The 21,549-nt window shown below is 38.5% G+C and overlaps 1 protein-coding gene across 1 annotated transcript in view; it reads left to right on the top strand.

Moving 5' to 3' along the window:
• QRFPR (pyroglutamylated RFamide peptide receptor) overlaps positions 1-21,549 on the top strand; it is a 167,780-nt gene that overhangs the window by 51,255 nt on the left and 94,976 nt on the right. Inside the window, exons 2-3 of the mRNA XM_053700814.1 lie at positions 14,310-14,468; positions 14,796-14,857. Coding sequence (XP_053556789.1) covers positions 14,310-14,468; positions 14,796-14,857 — 221 coding nt within the window. The remainder of the gene's footprint in view (positions 1-14,309; positions 14,469-14,795; positions 14,858-21,549) is intronic.

Here is a 21,549-nt window from a genome sequence, read left to right as displayed (position 1 = left end):
CCATAGGAATCAATGGGGCTGCGTTACAGAGCTTTACGCTCCTTTATTGCAGGTGCTAGGCTTTTTTTTAGCTGGCTCTCCCCATTGATGTCTATGGGGAAATCGTGCACGAGCACGTAAAACCAGCTCAAAGCAGCATTGGTATTTGTGTGCGGTATGGAGCTCAACGCTGCCATATTGCCTGCTAATGCTGGGTTTTTGCAACCCTGTAAAAGCAGCGCTATTAAAGGTGAGCGGTGGAAATAACTTGCAAATTATTACCGGGCCGCTCATAACGCAAAACTCGTAATCTGGCCGGCAATTAGTAATCTTGATGAGTTAAAATGAGAAAGGACAATTATCCTTCAGTTAATTAGGAGGTATTGCAATAAGGCTAAGTTAAATAACTTGAGCAATAGCAAGATGCTTTATTCCTCCTCTTTCATGGTTTACTAGTACAGTCTATCCTTTTGTAAAGATATGCAACGTTTTCCAATATTTGTTAAAAGGACAGTCAACACCAGAATTTCTGTTGTTAAAAAGATAGATAATCCCTTTATTACACATTCCCCAATTTTGCATAACCAACACTGTTATATTAATACACTTTTTACCTCTGTAATTACCTTGTATCTATGCCTCTGCAGGCTGTCCCCTTATTCTAGTTCTTTTGACAGACTTGCATTTTAGCCAATCAGTGCTGACTTTTAGGTAACTTCACGTGCATGAGCTCAATGTTATCTATATGACACACAGGAACTAACGCCCTCTAGTGGTGAAAAACTGTAAAAATGCATTCAGATTAGAGACAGCCTTTAAGGTCTACTAAATTAGCATATGAGCCTACCTAGATTTAGCTTTCAACTAAGAATACCAAGAGAACAAAGCAAACTTGGTGATAAAAGTAAATTGGAAAGTTGTTTAAAATTACATGCCCTATCTGAATCATGAAAGTTTATTTTGGACTTGTTAGGCACAAGCAGTGAAAGAACTGTAATATCATAAGTTTCTGGCAACATATGCATGTCCAGGGACAGAGGAACATTCTTTTTATCCCATTAAAGGGATATTAAACTCAATTATATTTTAATTATTCATATAGAGTACAATTTTAAACGACTTTCCAATATTTTGGACTTGACTGTCCCTTTAATGGTTATAAGTTATAATCTTGTTAGTTTTATGCAGTTGTAATAGAGATATAAGTATACACTATCAATTTCTCCTACATTGGTGTGTCCGGTCCACGGCTTCATCCTTACTTGTGGGATATTCTCATTCCCTACAGGAAGTGGTAAAGAGAGCACAACAGCAGAGCTGTCCATATAGCTCCCCCTCTAGCTCCGCCCCCCAGTCATTCTCTTTGCCGCTCTGTACAAGTAGCATCTCCATAAAGAGTATGTGGTGTTAGTTTCCTGGCGATGAGAGAAGTATCCAAGATCCTCAAATGGGCGGAGGATCACTCCTGCCATCTAACTGCAATTCACATCCCAGGAGTAGACAACTGGGAGGCGGATTATCTGTGTCGTCAGACTTTCCATCCGGGGGTGTGCGAACTTCACCCGGAGGTTTTTGCCCAGTTAACTCAACTATGGGGCATTCCAGATCTGGATCTGATGGTGTCACGTCAGAACTCCAAGGTTCCACGCTACGGGTCCAGGTCCAGGGATCCCAAGGCGACATTGGTAGATGCCTTAGTGGCACCTTGGTTGTTCCATCTATTCTCCTCCCCAGGCTAGTAGCCAGGATCAAACAGGAGAAGGCTTCGATAATTCTAATAGTTCCTGCGTGGCCACGCAGGACTTGGTATGCAGACCTGGTGAATATGTCATCGGCTCCACCATGGAAGCTACCTTTGAGACAGGACCTTCTAGTACAAAGTCCATTCGAACATCCAAACCTAGTTTCTCTGCAACTGACTGCTTGGAGATTGAACGCTTGATTCTATCTAAGCGTGGGTTTTCGGAATCAGTTATAGATACTCTGGTTCGGGCTAGAAAGCCTGTAACCAGGAGAATTTACCATAAGATATGGCAGAAATATCTCTATTGGTGCGAATCCAAGGGTTACTCATGGAGTAAAATTAGGATTCCAAGGATTCTTTCTTTTCTCCAAGAGGGATTGGAGAAAGGTCTGTTAGCTAGTTCTTTAAAAGGACAGATATCTGCTCTGTCTGTCTTGTTGCACAGACGTCTGGCAGCCGTGCCAGATGTTCAGGCGTTCGTACAGGCGTTAGTCAGAATCAAGCCTGTCTACAGACCTGTGACTCGTCCATGGAGTCTAAATTTAGTTCTTTCAGTTCTTCATGGGGTTCCGTTTGAACCTTTACTTTCCATAGATATTAAGTTACTATCTTGGAAATTTTTTTGTTTTTGGTTGCTATTTCTTCTGCTAGAAGAGTTTCTGAATTGTCTGTTTTGCAGTGTAATTTACCCTATCTGGTGTTCATACAGATAAGGTAGTTTTACGTACAAAGCCTGGTTTTCTTCCAATAGGAATATTAACCAGGAAATAGTTGTTCCTTCTCTGTGTCCTAATCCAGTTTCTAAAAAGGAACGTTTGTTACACAATCTAGATGTGGTTCGTGCTTTAAAATTCTATCTAGAAGCAACAAAGGATTTCAGACAGACATCTTCTTGTTTGTCGTCTATTCTGGTAAGAGAAGAGGTCAGAAAGCTACTGCTACCTCTCTTTCCTTCTGGCTAAAAAAGCATCATCCGATTGACTTATGAGACTGCTGGACAGCAGCCTCCTGAACGAATGGGCTTTCAAGAATGAGGCTTCTGTTGAACAGATCTGTAAGGCAGTGACTTGGTCTTCACTGCATACTTTTGCCAAATTTTACAAATTCGATACTTATGCTTCTTCGGAGGCTATTTTTGGGAGAAAGGTTTTACAAGCAGTGGTGCCTTCCGTTTCGGTTACCTGACTTGCTCCCTCCCTTCATCCGTGTCCTAAAGCTTTGGTATTGGTTCCCACAAGTAAGGATGAAGCCGTGGACCTGACACACCAATGTAGGAGAAAACAGAATTTATGTTTACCTGATAAATTTCTTTCTCCTACGGTGTGTCCGGTCCACGGCCCGCCCTGGCTTTTAGTCAGGTTTAACATTTTTGTTTTTGTACGCTACAGTCACCACTGCACCCTATGGTTATCCTTTTTCTCCTGACCGTCGGTCGAATGACTGGGGGGCGGAGCTAGAGGGGGAGCTATATGGACAGCTCTGCTGTTGTGCTCTCTTTGCCACTTTCTGTAGGGAATGAGAATATCCCACAAGTAAGGATGAAGCCGTGGACCGGACACACCGTAGGAGAAAGAAATTTATCAGGTAAACATAAATTCTGTTTTTATAATCATCCACCATTTTATTTAAAGCCAGTTTTATCATCCACCTATTTTATATATTGATATTTTACTATGTAAAATATATTAAGCAGGGATGGTAAATTGGCAGCCCGTGGGCCTCATTCGGCCCTGATCCAAATGTGTTCTATAGTTTGTGCACACACTATGGCCTAGATTTGGAGTTCGGTGGTAGCCGTCAAAACCAGCGTTAGAGGCTCCTAACGCTGGTTTTGGCCGCCCGCTGGTATTTGGAGTCAGTGATTAAAGGGTCTAACGCTCACTTTTCAGCCGCGACTTTTCCATACCGCAGATCCCCTTACGTCAATTGCGTATCCTATCTTTTCAATGGGATCTTTCTAACGCCGGTATTTAGAGTCGTTTCTGAAGTGAGCGTTAGAGCTCTAACGACAAAACTCCAGCCGCCTGAAAATAGCAGGAGTTAAGAGCTTTCTGGCTACCGCCGGTTCATAAAGCTCTTAACTACTGTACCCTAAAGTACACTAACACCCATAAACTACCTATGTACCCCTAAACCGAGCTCCCCCCACATCGCTGCCACTCGATTAAAATTTTTAACCCCTAATCTGCCGACCGCCACCTACGTTATACTTATGTACCCCTAATCTGCTGCCCCTAACCCCGCCGACCCCTGTATTACATTTATTAACCCCTAACCTGCCCCCCACAACGTCGCCGCCAGCTACTTAAAATAATTAACCCCTAATCTTCCGACCGCAAAGCGCCGCCACCTACGTTATCCCTATGTACCCCTAATCTGCTACCCCTAACACCGCCAACCCCTATATTATATTTTAACCCCTAATCTGCCCCCCTCAACGTCGCCGACACCTGCCTACACTTATTAACCCCTAATCTGCCGAGCGGACCTGAGCGCTACTATAATAAAGTTATTAACCCCTAACCCGCCTCACTAACCCTATAATAAATAGTATTAACCCCCTAATCTGCCCTCCCTAACATCGCCGACACCTACCTTCAATTATTAACCCCTAATCTGCCGAGCGGAGCTCACCGCTATTCTAATAAATGTATTAACCCCTAAAGCTAAGTCTAACCCTAACACTAACACCCCCCTAACTTAAATATAATTTACATCTAACGAAATAAATTAACTCTTATTAAATAAATGATTCCTGATCGGAACAGCCAATAGAATGCGAGCTCAATCTGATTGGCTGATTGGATCAGCCAATCGGATTGAACTTGATTCTGATTGGCTGATTCCATCAGCCAATCAGAAAATTCCTACCTTAATTCCGATTGGCTGATAGAATCCTATCAGCCAATCGGAATTCGAGGGACGCCATCTTGGATGACGTCCCTTAAAGGAACCGTCATTAGTCGGGAGACAACGGAAGAAGAGGATGGATCCGCGTCGCCTGCTTCAAGATGGACCCGCTCCGCACCGGATGGAAGAAGATCGAAGATGCCGCTTGGAGAAGATGTTTGCCGGTCCGGATGTCCTCTTCTTGCCGGATAGGAGGAAGACTTTGGAGCCTCTTCTGGACCTCTTCAGCACCGGATGATGGATCGCCAACCCCCGCTTGGGTTGGATGAAGATGTTGGAGCCAGGACGGATCGGTGATACCTGGATGGTGAAGACAAGGTAGGAAGATCTTCAGGGGCTTAGTGTTAGGTTTATTTAAGGGGGGTTTGGGTTAGATTAGGGGTATGTGGGTGGTGGGTTGTAATGTTGGGGGGGGGTATTGTATTTATTCTTTTACAGGCAAAAGAGCTGAAATTCTTGGGGCATGCCCCGCAAAGGGCCCTGTTCAGGGCTGGTAAGGTAAAAGAGCTTGTAACTTTTTTAATTTAGAATAGGGTAGGGAATTTTTTATTTTGGGGGGCTTTGTTATTTTATTAGGGGGCTTAGAGTAGGTGTAATTAGTTTAAAATTGTTGTAATATTTTTCTTATGTTTGTAAATATTTTTTTATTTTTTGTAACTTAGTTCTTTTTTAATTTTTGTACTTTAGCTAGTTTATTTAATTGTATTTATTTGTAGGAATTGTGTTTAATTAATTTATTGATAGTGTAGTGTTAGGTTAATTGTAGGTAATTGTAGGTAGTTTATTTAATTATTTTATTGATAGGGTAGTGTTAGGTTTAATTATATCTTAGGTTAGGATTTATTTTACAGGTAAATTTGTTATTATTTTAACTAGGTAACTATTAAATAGTTCTTAACTATTTAATAGCTATTGTACCTGGTTAAAATAATTACAAAGTTGCCTGTAAAATAAATAATAATCCTAAAATAGCTATAATATAATTATAATTTATATTGTAGCTATATTAGGATTTATTTTACAGGTAAGTATTTAGCTTTAAATAGGAATCATTTATTTAATAAGAGTTAATTTATTTCGTTAGATGTAAATTATATTTAAGTTAGGGGGGTGTTAGTGTTAGGGTTAGACTTAGCTTTAGGGGTTAATACATTTATTATCCCATTGTTTCCTATGGGAGAATCGTGCACGAGCACGTTTTTGAGGCTTGCCGCGTCCGTAAGCAACTCTGGTATCGAGAGTTGCATTTGCGGTACAAATGCTCTACGCTCCTTTTTTGGAGCCTAACGCAGCATTTGTTTGAACTCTCGATACCAGAGTTAAATTTATGGTGCGGCCAGAAAAAAGCCCGCGGAGCGTTAACAGCCCTTTTACCGCCAAACTCCAAATCTAGGCCTAAGGGATTTATTGTGTCACGCTTATCCCTCCTTTTATGAGTTGAAAGAATACGTGATTGCTTGAGCTCAATCGCAAATTTATGCTAGAATGATTACCGCAATCTCACCGCTAGATTTGGAGTTTTGTCGGTAACGACCCGAAAAACTAACGCCGGCTTTTTTCTGGCCGCACCATAAAAATAACTCTGGTATTGAGAGTCCACATAAAGGCTGTGTTAGGCTCCAAAAAAGGAGCGTAGAGCATTTTTAACGCAGCTTCAACTCTCGATACCAGAGTTGCTTACGGACGCGGCCAGCCTCAAAAACGTGCTCGTGCACGATTCCCCCATAGGAAACAATGGGGCTGTTTGAGCTGGAAAAAAACCAAACACCTGCAAAAAAGCTGCGTTCAGCTCCTAACGCAGCCCCATTGTTTGCTATGCGGTAACCCTTCCTACGTCTGCACTTAACACTCTAACATGTACCCCGAGTCTAAACACCCCTAACCTTACACTTATTAACCCCTAATCTGCCGCCCCAGCTATCGCTGACCCCTGCATATTATTATTAACCCCTAATCTGCCGCTCCGTAAACCGCTGCTACTTACATTATCCCTATGTACCCCTAATCTGCTGCCCTAACATCGCCGACCCCTATATTATATTTATTAACCCCTAATCTGCCCCCCACAACGTCGCCTCCACCTGCCTACACTTATTAACCCCTAATCTGCCGACCGGACCTGAGCGCTACTATAATAAAGTTATTAACCCCTAATCCGCCTCACTAACCCTATCATAAATAGTATTAACCGCTAATCTGCCCTCCCTAACATCGCCGACACCTAACTTCAAACATTAACCCCTAATCTGCCGACTGGAGCTCACCGCTATTCTAATAAATGTATTAACCCCTAAAGCTAAATCTAACCCTAACACTAACACCCCCCTAAGTTGAATATAATTTAAATCTAACGAAATTAATTAACTCTTATTAAATAAATTATTCCTATTTAAAGCTAAATACTTACCTGTAAAATAAATCCTAATATAGCTACAATATAAATTATAATTATATTATAGCTATTTTAGGATTTATATTTATTTTACAGGTAACTTTGTATTTATTTTAACCAGGTACAATAGCTATTAAATAGTTAAGAACTATTTAATAGCTAAAATAGTTAAAATAATTACAAATGTACCTGTAAAAGAAATCCTAACCTAAGTTACAAATAAACCTAACACTAGACTATCAATAAATTAATTAAATAAACTACCTACAATTACCTACAATTAACCTAACACTACACTATCAATAAATTAATTAAATACAATTGCTACAAATAAATACAATTAAATAAACTAGCTAAAGTACAAAAAATAAAAAAGAACTGTTACAAAAAATAAAAAAATATTTACAAACATAAGAAAAATATTACAACAATTTTAAACTAATTACACCTACTCTAAGACCCCTAATAAAATAACAAAGCCCCCCAAAATAAAAAAATGGCCTACCCTATTCTAAATTACTAAAGTTCAAAGCTCTTTTACCTTACCAGCCCTGAACAGGGCCCTTTGCGGGGCATGCCCCAAGAAATACAGCTCTTTTGCCTGTAAAAAAAAACATACAATACCCAAGCCCCCCAACATTACAACCCACCACCCACATACCCCTAATCTAACCCAAACCCCCCTTAAATAAACCTAACACTAAGCCCCTGAAGATCATCCTACCTTGTCTTCACCTCACCGGGTATCACAACGATCCGTCCAGAAGAGCTCCTCCGATGTCCTGATCCAAGCCCAAGCGGGGGGCTGAAGAGGTCCATGATCCGGCTGAAGTCTTCATCCAAGCGGGGCAGAAGAGGTCTTCCATCCGATTGAAGTCTTCATCCAAGCGGCATCCATCCGGAGCGATGATAGTTCTGATCAGAACAGCCAATAGAATGCGAGCTCAATCTGATTGGCTGATCAGATCAGCCAATCGGATTGAACTTGATTCTGATTAGAATATTCCTACCTTAATTCCGATTGGCTGATAGAATCCTATCAGCCAATCGGAATTCGAGGGACGCCATCTTGGATGACGTCATTTAAAGGAACCGTCATTCGTCGTTCAGTCGTCGGCCAGGATGGAAGTTCCGCGGTGGAGGTCTTAAGGATGCTGCCGCTTCGCTCCGGATGGATGCCGCTTGGATGAAGACTTCAATCGGATGGAAGACCTCTTCTGCCCCGCTTGGATGAAGACTTCAGCCGGATCATGGACCTCTTCAGCCCCCCGCTTGGGCTTGGATCAGGACATCGGAGGAGCTCTTCTGGACGGATCGGTGTGATACCCGGTGAGGTGAAGACAAGGTAGGATGATCTTCAGGGGATTAGTGTTAGGTTTATTTAAGGGGGGTTTGGGTTAGATTAGGGGTATGTGGGTGGTGGGTTGTAATGTTGGGGGGGCTTGGGTATTGTATTTTTTTTACAGGCAAAAGAGCTGTATTTCTTGGGGCATGCCCCGCAAAGGGCCCTGTTCAGGGCTGGTAAGGTAAAAGAGCTTTGAACTTTAGTAATTTAGAATAGGGTAGGGCATTTTTTTATTTTGGGGGGCTTTGTTATTTTATTAGGGGGCTTAGAGTAGGTGTAATTAGTTTAAAATTGTTGTAATATTTTTCTTATGTTTGTAAATATTTTTTTATTTTTTTGTAACTTAGTTCTTTTTTATTTTTTGTACTTTAGCTAGTTTATTTAATTGTATTTATTTGTAGCTATTGTATTTAATTAATTTATTCATAGTGTAGTGTTAGGTTAATTGTAGGTAATTGTAGGTAGTTTATTTAATTAATTTATTGATAGTCTAGTGTTAGGTTTATTTGTAACTTAGGTTAGGATTTCTTTTACAGGTAAATTTGTAATTATTTTAACTATATTAGCTATTAAATAGTTCTTAACTATTTAATAGCTATTGTACATGGTTAAAATAAATACAAAGTTACCTGTAAAATAAATATTAATCCTAAAATAGCTATAATATAATTATAATTTATATTGTAGCTATATTAGGATTTATTTTACAGGTAAGTATTTAGCTTTAAATAGGAATAATTTATTTAATAAGAGTTAATTAATTTCGTTAGATTTAAATTATATTTAATTTAGGGGGGTGTTAGTATTAGGGTTAGACTTAGCTTTAGGGGTTAATACATTTATTAGAATAGCGGCGAGATTCGGTCGGCAGATTAGGGGTTAATAATTGAAGTTAGGTGTCGGCGATGTTAGGGAGGGCAGATTAGGGGTTAATACTATTTATTATAGGGTTAGTGAGGCGGATTAGGGGTTAATAACTTTATTATAGTAGCGCTCAGGTCCGGTCGGCAGATTAGGGGTTAATAAGTGTAGGCAGGTGGAGGCGACGTTGAGGGGGGCAGATTAGGGGTTAATAAATATAATATAGGGGTCGGCGATGTTAGGGCAGCAGATTAGGGGTACATAAGGATAACGTAGGTGGCGGCGCTTTGCGGTCGGCAGATTAGGGGTTAATAAGTGTAGGCAGGTGGAGGCGACGTTGTGGGGGGCAGGTTAGGGGTTAATAAATATAATACAGGGGTCGGCGGTGTTAGGGGCAGCAGATTAGGGGTACAAAAGTATAACGTAGGTGGCGGTCGGCAGATTAGGGGTTAAAAAATGTTTTTCGAGTGTCGGCGATGTGGGGGGACCTCGGTTTAGGGGTACATAGGTAGTTTATGGGTGTTAGTGTACTTTAGAGCACAGTAGTTAAGAGCTTTATAAACCGGCGTTAGCTCAGAAAGCTCTTAACTACTGACTTTTTTCCTGCGGCTGGAGTTTTGTCGTTAGATGTCTAACGCTCACTTCAGAAACAACTCTAAATACCGGAGTTATAAAAATCCCATTGAAAAGATAGGATACGCAATTTACGTAAGGGGATCTGCAGTATGGAAAAGTCACGGCTGGAAAGTGAGCGTTAGACCCTATTTTGAGTGACTCCAAATACCGGCGGTAGCCTAAAACCAGCGTTAGGAGCCTCTAACGCTGGTTTTCACGGCTACCGCCAAACTCCAAATCTAGGCCTCAGAGTTCTGGCTAACTGTTTTGCAAAACTAAAAAGTTGCAGAAAACACATAAAAAATACATTACAAAGTACAGTTACACTCATTTTAACACTGTCTAATAAAAATTATTCACAAAAAATATTGCACAAAAAATTTAAAAGGGCTCATAGATAGGAGGTTTAAGGTGTTAGGGGAAAAAAAGGCAGGTAAATGGCTTTAACATTGAGATACATACATATACATGTCTAAAGATGAATATTCATATGCCTATATATGTATACATATGTATTTATATGTGTACATAAGTATTTATGTTTTCATATGTGTATATACTGTATGAATTTACAGACATAAATACACACAAATGCATATGCGATCAGGTTTGTGCAAGAGTGGAGTGTTAGGGGTTTTTTTTGCTCCATTGACTATGGAATACACAAACGCGCATATGATATTGTAAGTTTGGCTTTTTTTAGCGTGCGAGTGAAAATAGTTTGCTTTCAACTCATAATACAAGCGCAATCCGAAGTGCGCAAAAAGCTTTCTTGTAGTGCAATTAACACTAGAGCAGGAGCATTAATTAGCACTCTACTTGTAATCGGGCCAAGAGAAATTGCTTCAAATGTACAATTCTAGACTATTTAGCATCATGTAAACTTTACTTTTGTTCTTGAGACAAATTTTACCTAAAACACTGTGTTGCTGTAGCACTAGGTACTAATTTAACTTTATTTAAATTTAAGCTGCTATACTGGTTAACAAACCTCTGCTAATGAATGAATAATACTATCAAAATTTGGCTATATTCAATCACACCATGAACTGATCTTGAACAAAATGAAAGATTTTTTTTTCCCCCATAGTAAATTATTCATCTAAAACAAATTTCTTTTCTGTGCATATTTCTATTAACCTGGCTGTGAGAAACACCCCAGCTTTTCTAAAGAGCTGAGAACCTCACAAAGCTTTATAAAACCTGGGCGTGTATACATACATGTCAACATGGTCCTTATAGCCTTGTACCATTGACATTTGTACATGTCTAGATGGTCCTTAACCTGTACAATAAGGCAGATGACTTATTTGCTGTAGCAAACTTTGGCAGAAATGAAATCAATGTCAACGTCTAACAATCAGAAGTAAACACTATAGTTCAGAAAAAGAGAATATTAAAGGTCAATCTAATAAGAGAATCTTGCACTAACACTGCAGGAATCTAATGGGGCCTAACAATTTCATTTCAAAATACTTTTGGTTTTATATTATTAAAAACTCTGAGCATAATTAGCTCAGCCTTTTTTAAGAATCCTTTTTTTGTTTCCTTTTAAGAAATCTGGACAGCCACCGTGGTTAAAATTAAAATACAATTAAAATAAACCACAATAATGTTAAAATGTATGTCTTAAACAGAACATAATTCAACTGCCAAGACCAGATTCATCTCATTTGTATAGCTACATTTAGAGGCTTTGTAATAATTTCTAAGATATTAATGCAAATTATTGTATCATTATAACTCAACCTAATAGGCATAAATATAAAAAACATGTTATTTTTAATATTGGCACACACAGTATGTTATTATCTCACAGACCATTATATTAAAAAAACATGACAGTAACATTTTATTAAAAGATAAATGATATTATGTACAATTTTTTCTTTTTATTCTTTGCCTAGTATAGAACACTAACAGCACCTTTGGAATGAAAAATACTGTGCCCATTCCTGTTATCATAATCAACAATATTGTGAAAGACATCATTTCACTGTGAAAGGCAACTCAAGAACTAAAGATAATGGGATCCTTCAGCACATTTTTTTTTCAAACTGATTGCAATGAAAAAAGGATGTGAATTTAAAAAATCTCAGTTTAGATCTTAACTTGGTTAAAAGTTAGCGTGTGTGGCTGTAGATAAGGGACCAGTGGATGAAGAGATCTTGATGCGGTCCTGGGGCTATCACCATTACCAAATGCTGTAACTAATTCTTCCATTTTGCTTTTAATCTTGCAGTGTGCATGAAAGTAACTGTCAGAATTCCAATGTATTGTGTTTGTATTTGAAGACATAAAACCCAAAATGTTTCTACCATTATTCAGGTAGATAATACAATTTTAAAAATGTTTTTAATTTACATCTATTATCAAATTTGCTTCATTCTCATGTTATTGTTTTTTGAAGAGATATCTAGATAGGTAGCGTGCACATGCTTGAAGCACTACATGTCAGGAAATAGTGGTGCCATCTAGTACTTTTGCTAATGTATAACATTGTTGCAAAACAGCTGCCGTATAGTGCTGCAGGCATGTGCACACTTCTGAGCTTACATTCCTGTTTAAAATTGTATGCTCTATCTGAATCCTGAAAGACAAAAAATTGGGTTCCAGGGAGAAAGAGCCATCAATGTGGTCCTGGGCCTATTAAATTTGGCCAATTGCTGAAACTAACTCTTCCATTTTGTTTTAATCTAGCTGTGTGCATGAAAGTGAGTGTTGTGTTTATGACAACACAATTATGTACATATAGGACTAGATTACAAGTAGAGCACAATCAATATGACAGGGTGAGCTATCTTTTGCACAGCCTTGCACAAAGAATAACACACAATATGATATCACAATTGGATAGTTAAATATGTTCCCCAAAGCATCTTAAAGGGACAGTCTACCATAGAATTGTTATCGTTTTAAAAGATAGACAATCCCTTTATTACCCATTCCCCGGTTTTGCATAACTAACACAGTTATATTAATATACTTTTTACCTCTGTGATTACCTTGTATCTAGGAACCTTCTTCCAGCCCCCTGATCACATGACTGTGACTGTTTATTATCTATTGTCTTGCATTTAGCATTGTTTTGTGCTAAATCTTAAATAAACCCCTGTGCCTGAACACAGTGTTATCTATATGGCCCACATGTACTTTCTGTCTCTTTGTGTTGAAAAGAGATTTAAAAAGCCTGTGATAAGAGGCAGCCCTCAAAGGCTTAGAAATTAGCATATGAGCCTACCTATGTTTAGTTTAAACTAAGAATACCAAGAGAAAAAAGCAAATTTGATGATAAAAGTAAATTGTAAAGTTGATTAAAATTAAAAGTCCTATCTGACTAATGAAAGTTTAATTTATACTAGACTGTCCCTTTAATGTAGATTAAAAAATGTTTAGTGTGCCCTAAACTTTTAATGAATATCACAGAATGTTGAGTTAAATATTTTGCAGAGTGTAATCTAAAATACTGCTGTAAAATGTAGATCATTTAAAGACCTGAAGTAAACAATTATTATTAATAGTATAGCACAGAGCTACATAAAGATCTCCACTACTTATGCGACATCCCCTTTACGTACTTTCAGCTTAGAGCTTGAGTGATATCTGACATGAATTTTACTTCAATCTCATAGACGTCTATTATGTAAAGGATTTAGCACATGCATAGTATCGGACATGCAGATGTTAGTCTAATGCTCAAGTGCTAAAAAAATTACTGTAAATATGAGTGCAAAATAAAAGTGATGTAGATTTAGCTCGAGCAATCTAAGCCATAGTGAGATGTAAAATGGTTCATTGGTTACAGATTGCATTTTATTAACACTTTGTCATAAACTAAATACAGGATGTACATTGGCAAATAACAATGCATTATTCATAAAATGCCGTGTATGAACATTATTTTAACTGTTTTCATTAATATTTTAAGTCATTTTCTTTGTTACATTCATTTAATTTTACAATTATTAAAATAAATTTGTACATGTTATAAGAGTAAAGCCTAACTGCTTTAAATATAAGTAATGCACAATGTAAGCCATACAAATATTCAACATCGCCAATTTAATGTATGTTGAATTATAAATTATTAAGTGCCCTTCAAGCTCATGTCAAACACACAAGATTGCATACTTTCAATAAACCCACATCAAATGGACAAATTGTAAGTGAGTTGAAAGCCTGTGACAGGTGTAGCCCACAGAAAACAAATAATATTATATCTTTATAATACTGGAAGTGCATTGTTTTATTAGTTCAACAAAAACAAAATAATTATTACATATGTACCCACTTATTATGTAAAATCCAACATATTCATATTTAAATAAACCACAATTCATCAATTCATAAATACATAAAAAATGTATGAATCATTATTCTGGTAACTCTCTCAGTTCATTTTAAGAACTCCCAGTGCAACATTCTGGTTCGTTAGTGAATGGTCTTTTTCAAATATCCTGCAGGTGCATTTGCATGCAAGATGGTCCCATTTGTACAATCTACAGCCATTGTCACTGAAATCCTTACAATGACATGCATTGCTGTGGAAAGACATCAGGGAATCATCCATCCCTTGAAAATGAAATGGCAGTATACTAACAGACGTGCTTTTACAATGCTAGGTAAGAAAAATGTTTAAATCATTTTGTGATATGTCATTTTTTAGATACGTAACAAAATATTCTCTATTTATTTTTCAAACAGAATACAATTTAAATGACTATTATAGTAAAAAAATGACATAGGGGTCAGCAGGTCCCGAGGGTTACTTCTACGGTGTGTTTAACCCCTTTGCTGGGGTTAAACACACTGTAGTGCAGGGTCACTAGTTAATAAATGACAAATTAGAGCATGTATTTTTTTTACTATTATGGCCCTTTTTATACATCTATAGAAAGATAGATAGATATCTTTATTTATGAATAACCAAATAACATTTTTTTTTGCAGGTATTGTATGGCTAATAGCTGCTATGGTTGGGATACCTATGTGGCATGTTCAGCGACTAGAGGTAAATATATTTCAAATTATTAAGTGAAAACACCCCATACTTACGCAGAGCATATAGCATAATATACTACTTTTGATTGTTTATAATTTGACTAATTCAAATTATTTTGTTAATTCAAATTATATGTAAGTGTTGAATGTTCATAATATAATACTACAATTATATTCTTATAGGCTTTGTTTTTTTTATGTGTCTGGCATGTCATTAAATCGTAGATTACAAAAGAAAATGACAGAGACAAGCTTAACAAGAGAGCAAGTTACTGGAAAGGGGGTAACTCGCTCTCTTGTCTCTCTGGAAAGGGCGTAGTGTATGTAACAATAAAGGCAATTAAGTGGTGGTATTTTCAACAACAAAAAACAAAATGTATGCTTACCTGATACATTTGTTTCTTTCCGGATATGGTGAGTCCACGGCTTGAGTAATTACTGTTGGGAACAACACACCTGGCCAGCAGGAGGGGGCAAAGAGCACCACAGTTAAACTGCTAAGTATCACTCCCTTACCCACAACTCCCAGTCATGCGACCGAAGGGAAATGGAGAAAAAGGAGTAACACAAGGTGTAGAGGTGCCTGAGGTTATAGTCAAAAGAACTACTGTCTTAAAATAAAGGGTGGGGCCGTGGACTCACCATATCGAGAAATAAATACATTTATCAGGAAGCTACATTTTGTTTTTTCTTTCCTAAGATATGGTGAGTCCACGGTTTGAGTAATTACTGTTGGGAACCAATACTCAAGCTAGAGGACACGGATAAATAGGGAGGGACAAGACAGGTAGTCCTAAACAGAAGGCACCACTGCTTGAAGAACCTTTCTCCAAAAAGAAGCCTGAGTCGAGGCAAAAATATAAAATTTGGAAAAATTTGGAAAAAGTATGTATAGAAGACCAAGTTGCAGCCCTTGCAAATTTGTTCCCACAGAAGCTTCATTTTTGAAAGCCCAAGAAGAGGAAACAACTCTTGTGGAATGAACCAAACAAATTATACTTCTCAACCAAAAAGAAAGAGTAGTAGCAGTAGCTTTCTGACCTTTACGTTTCCCAGAGAAACAGACAAAGAGGGCAGAGGACTGGCGAAAATCCTTAGTCATCTGTAAGTAGAATTTAAGAGCACGTACAACATCCAAACGTTCTTTGGAAGAAGAAGGATTAGGACACAGAGAGGGAACAACAAATTCCTGATTGATATTTCTATTAGAAACAACCATAGGAAGGAAACCTAACTTAGTACGAAGAACCGCCTTATCGGCATGAAAAATAAGATAAGGGGAATCACACTGCAGAGCTGAGAGTTCCAAGACTCTTCAAGCAGAAGAGATAGCAACAAGAAACAAAACTTCCAAGATAACAACTTAATGTCTATGGAATGCAATGGCTCAAATGGAGCCAGCTGTAAAACTTCAAGAACAAGGTTAAGGCTCCAAGGAGGAGCAACAGACTTAAAGACAGGCCTGATTTTGACCAAGGCCTGACAAAAAAGATTGCACATCTGGCATATCCGCCAAACGTTTATGTAGTAAAACTGATTAAAACAGAAATTTGACCCTTTAGGGTACTGACTGGCAATCCCTTCTCCATGCCTTCCTGAAGAAAGATAACATTCTAGGAATTATAATTCTACTCCAAGAGTAGCCCTTGGATTCACAAAAATAAAGATATTTACGCCATATCTGATGTTAAATATTTTCTAGTAACAGGCTTGCAAGCCTGAATCATGGTCTCAAAGGCCGACTTAGAAAACCACACTTAGACAGAATTTAGCGATCCAATCTCCAAGCAGTCAGCTTCAGAGAAACGAGATTTGGATGAAGGAAGGGACCTGAATCAGGAGGTCTTCTCAGAGGTAGTCTCCAAGGTGGGAGAGATGACATCTCCACTAAGTCTTCAAACCAGATCTGCGAGGCCAGCAGGGGCTATTAGAATCACAGGCACCCTCTCCTATTTGATACGAGCAATAACTCATGGAAGGAGAGCAAATGTAGGAAACTGGTATGCCAACCTGAAACCAAGGAACCACCAAAGCATCTATCAGAACGGCCCTGCAGATCTCTTGATCTTGAACGTACCTTGGAAGCTTGGCGTTCTGATGGGATGCCATCAGATCTAACTCCGGCACCCCTCATTTGAGGACTAAGCTAGAAAACTCCTCAGATGGAGTTCCCACTCCCTGGGATGAAAAGTCATTTCTGCTCAGATAATCCGCTTCCCAGTTGTCTACTCGTGGAATGTGGATGGCAGATAGACAGCACTTGTGGGTCTCTGCCCACTGAAGAATCGAGTAACCTCCTTCATGGCTAAGGAACTCTGAGTTCCTCCCTGGTGATTGATGTAAGCCACATAGGTTATGTTTTCTGACTGGAACCTGATAAACTGGGCTGAGGACAACTGAGGCCAAGCCAATAGAGCATTGTAAATCACCCTCAACTCAAAGATGTTGATGGGAAGAGCAGACTCCCTCCTGAGTCAAGGCCCTGAGCTTTTAGCAAGTTCCAGACTGCTCCTCAGCCCAGCAGGCTGGAGTCCGTGGTCACGATCAACCAGGAAGGTCTCCGAAAGCATGTGCCCTGAGACAGATGATCCTGAGAAATCCACCACGGGAGAGAATCCCTTGACGACTGATCGAACTCTATTCTCTGAGATAGATCCGCATGGTCCCCATTCCCTTGTCTAAGCATGCGCAACTGGAGAGCTCTAAAATGGAATTGAGCAAAATGAATGATGTCTATGGAAGCCACCATCAGACCTTTTATCTCCATACATTAAGCCACTGAAGAATGAGCAGAAGCCTGAAGAGAGATTCAAGAGGAAATGATTTTGTTTTTCCTGAACTCTGTCAGAAAAATCTTCATCAATAGAGAATCTATTATGGTCCCTAAGAACACTACTCTTGTAGCAGAGGAAAGGGAGCTTTTTTCCAGATTCACATTCCATCCGTGGGAACGAAGAAAAGACAACAATATCTCTGTGTGAGATTTTGCTTGATGAAAAATTGGAGCCTGCACCAATATGTCGTCCAGGGTAGGGTGCCACAGCAATCCCACGGAATAAATCACTGTCAAAGGGCCCCAGAACCTTTGAAAAAATTCTGGGAGCCATGGCTAGACCAAATGGAAGGCCCACAAACTGGAAATGTTTGTCCAGAAAGGCAATTCTCAGAATCTGTGATGATCCCTGTGAATAAGAACATGAAATATGAATCCTTTAGGTCTATGGTTGTATGAACTGACCCCATCTTGAATGATGGAACTTTGAGAAGCTTGTTTAGACAGTTCAAGTCTAGAATGGGACGGGAAAGTTCTCTCTTTTTTGGGAACCACAAATAGGTTGGAGTAGAACTGAGACCCTGATCCTGCACTGGAACTGGAACTTTCACTCCCAGGGAGGAAAGATGTGTATACATTTCAAGAACACCTTTCTCTTTATCTGTTCTGCAGATAATCTTGACGAGAAGGAATCTGCCTATGGGAGGAAAAGTCTTAAATTCCAATTTGTAATCCTGGGATACTATGTCCACAGTCCAGGGATCTGGGATATCTCGTATCCAAGCTTGAGAGAACTGAGAAAGTCTGCCTCCCCACCTGAAAACTTAACAAACTAATTGTTTCTAAATGTCAAGTATATAATCATATATATGGGAGGATATCGTAAATCAATGTGTGCATGTGGTTAAGAATAAAAGGATGACAGGTGAGCAATATAAGGATAACCAGTAAACAGTGAATAAATATGGCTATGCCAAATTTAATAACATATATATTATATTAAAGATTTACACAGTAAAAACGGGTTTACACGTAAAAAACAGACGTCTCTGTTAACTAAGTATAGGTTGCCACCAATAAAAAAAAATAAATTACAAATGAAACAGGCCTTGCAAATCGAGCAAACTGGGACTTGACACAGTCCGAGATAAACATCCGAGGTAAAAGTTCAAAGTATGAAACTAGGTATAGGATTGCAGGCACCGCAAGCTTACCTCCAGACTGTGTGTACTTATCGGTCTCTGCAAATGAAGTTACCGCCGTAGCGGGATGACGTCACCTTTATGGGCGCTGTCCTGGATCCACGCCCTGATTGGTCTTTTTGGAGTAGTGGCTGCAAATTTAGAAATGAATCTCCAACAGCAAAGTGTCTGTCTTAAGTGCCTGTCAGCACGCAGGATACTTCAAAGAGGATGGTGTGTAGAAGGAGGTAGCTCACAATCTCCAGATGCAGGGAATCTGTCGTATCGCTATGCGATGAAACAATCTGTCCTGTGCTACTATTAGACCTTGCTGACCTTAGAATTGTCAGTTTGCTTTCAGTAGACTTTTAAGGCTTCAGAGAATAGCTCATACACAAGGTAGCTAATCCCAATATGGATTGAGTCCAAACTTATAGTTTCAGCTTCAAAATAGAAAACAATCCTCAAGAGTTGTGACCAGTCTCAAGAGTTGTAACACATCAACGCGTTTCTCCCTATACAGGGCTTTTTCAAGATGGATAAGTTACAACACCTATACCCTTTTTAAAAGGTGTTTCCAATTTTCATTGGTCAAAAGTTATTGACCATCACTTAAGGTGGAAACCAGTTTATTAAGGTGGTATTGACAAACCTATACACCAAGGCAACCAATAGCTACAAATAAATTAATAAATAAATTAATATTTTTAATATTAGCAAATCGTGATTAAAATAGTGATAATCTTAATAAAAATAGTGTAATCTAAATAAGAACTAAACAATGCCAGAAATATTAATTTAGTGGTAATTATATTGGGTACTAAATAGCAGATTAAATGTAATGTGTGCCTGACTCTAAATAGCCAGAAGTTAAGGAATATGACAATAGAAAACTGGAAATCTAATCTAATTGCAATAGATATAAAATATACTTAGTCTAGTAGAAAAGGGGAAATGTCCAGCTCAGAGTTGAGGCCCACAGGAAATAATGTGTCATATTTATATATAAATTCAGCCTCTTTTAATTTTAGGAATTTTTCTATGTTTCCCCCTCTCCAATTCTGCTCTGACATGCAATACCCCCCAGTATTTCAGATCTTTAGTGTTACCATTATGTATTTTGATTTAAAGTGCTTATAGAGATTAGTGTCCTCAACTCCCTTCCTCAATGCTAGGAGATGCTCCCTGATTCTATCCCTGATCATTCTTTTGATTTCGCAAAGTACATCAAATCAATGTACACTTGATAACATAGATCACCCCTTTAGTGGAGCATCCTGATACACTCTTTACTGGTAATCTCTTCTCCTGCTTAGGTACACTTACTTGACTTCTTTTATCACTGTGCTTATACGCCTTACAGGAATAACAGGGGAAAAAAAACCTGATATTTTCTTCTCCATATAGATTCATTTGTATGGAGCATTGTTTTTTATTTCCATTGTGAGCACTAGGTGCCAGGATAGATTTAAGTTTTTAGTTTTCCTAAATACCATTCTGGGTTTATCTGGAGTAGATTCCCTATTATGGGATCAGCTTTAATAAATTCCAATGTTTGTTTAAGATCTTTCTCATAATGCCATGATCTATATTGTATTCCATAATAAAAGGCACATCAATCTTTTCAATGTTTTTATTGAGGTTTTTTTTGTTTGTATGAAAGGAGTGATGTTCCTATCAGTTTCTCTTGCCCCCTACTCACAGCCTTATTTACAACCTCATCTGTGTATCCTCTATCCTTGAACTTATCAATAAGTGTTACATTTGGTTCTCAAAGTCTGAGAGTCTGGAACAATTTTTTCCTCACCTCTCAGACTCTGGTCCAACAGGAATGTTATCCTTCCATTGTTGGAGGGTGACAACTGTTGGCCATGTACAAAATCGTTGGAGATCCACCTCCTTAAAGTGTGTTCTTGTTTCCAAAACTATTATTGATGGCCATAATCTCTAGGTCTAAAAAGACTACCCTTTCTTTACTGTAATCAAAAGTAAAATGCATACCCATATTATTGGCATTCATATTCGTGAACAAATTTTTGTAACTCCACTTCAGACCCCCCGCCATATTATCAGGACATCATCAATGTACGTCTATAGAGCACGAGGTTCGCACCATAGCTACCCTCCTGGAATAAAGATTCTTCCCAGCTGCCCACAAAAAAGGTTGGCGTAGCTTGGTGCGAACCTCGTGCCCATAGCCGTACCCTCTATCTGCAGATAAAACTTGTCATTATACATAAAGTAATTATTTTTCAATATAAAGGCTATACTCTTTAGCAGAAAATCTTTTTGTTCCATACTCATATCTGGATCAGTATCCAAACATTTTTTGATGGCCATAATGCCCTTATCATGGTCTATTATTGTGTACAGCGAAGTTATGTCTCAGTAACTAAAATTGGAGATTATCATGCAGTCTTATCTGTTCTAAAATATTAAGGACTTGAGTGGAGTCTCTCAAATAAGAGTCTAAATTTTTTACAAATTTCTGTAAAAAAAGTGTCAACGTACTGTGAAAGATTTGAAGACAGTGCCCCTATACCCGAAATAATCGGTCTCCCTGGTGGTAGTGTAGGTTTTTATGTATTTTCGGAAGGAAGTAGAATACCGGGACCCTAGGGTGCACAGGGTCCAGGAACTCCCACCTCCTTCCCATTTAGTATTCCCAAGTCTTTACCTTCTTTTATTAGTTTTTTAAGCAGTGCAGCAAATTTATTTGTGGGGTTCAAATCGAGTTTTTTATATGTT

This window comes from Bombina bombina, chromosome 2 (genome assembly GCF_027579735.1).
Source record: "Bombina bombina isolate aBomBom1 chromosome 2, aBomBom1.pri, whole genome shotgun sequence".
Lineage (NCBI taxonomy): Eukaryota > Metazoa > Chordata > Amphibia > Anura > Bombinatoridae > Bombina > Bombina bombina.
Note: the sequence above shows the minus strand (reverse complement) of the source record. Positions and strands in the feature narration are given on the sequence as shown.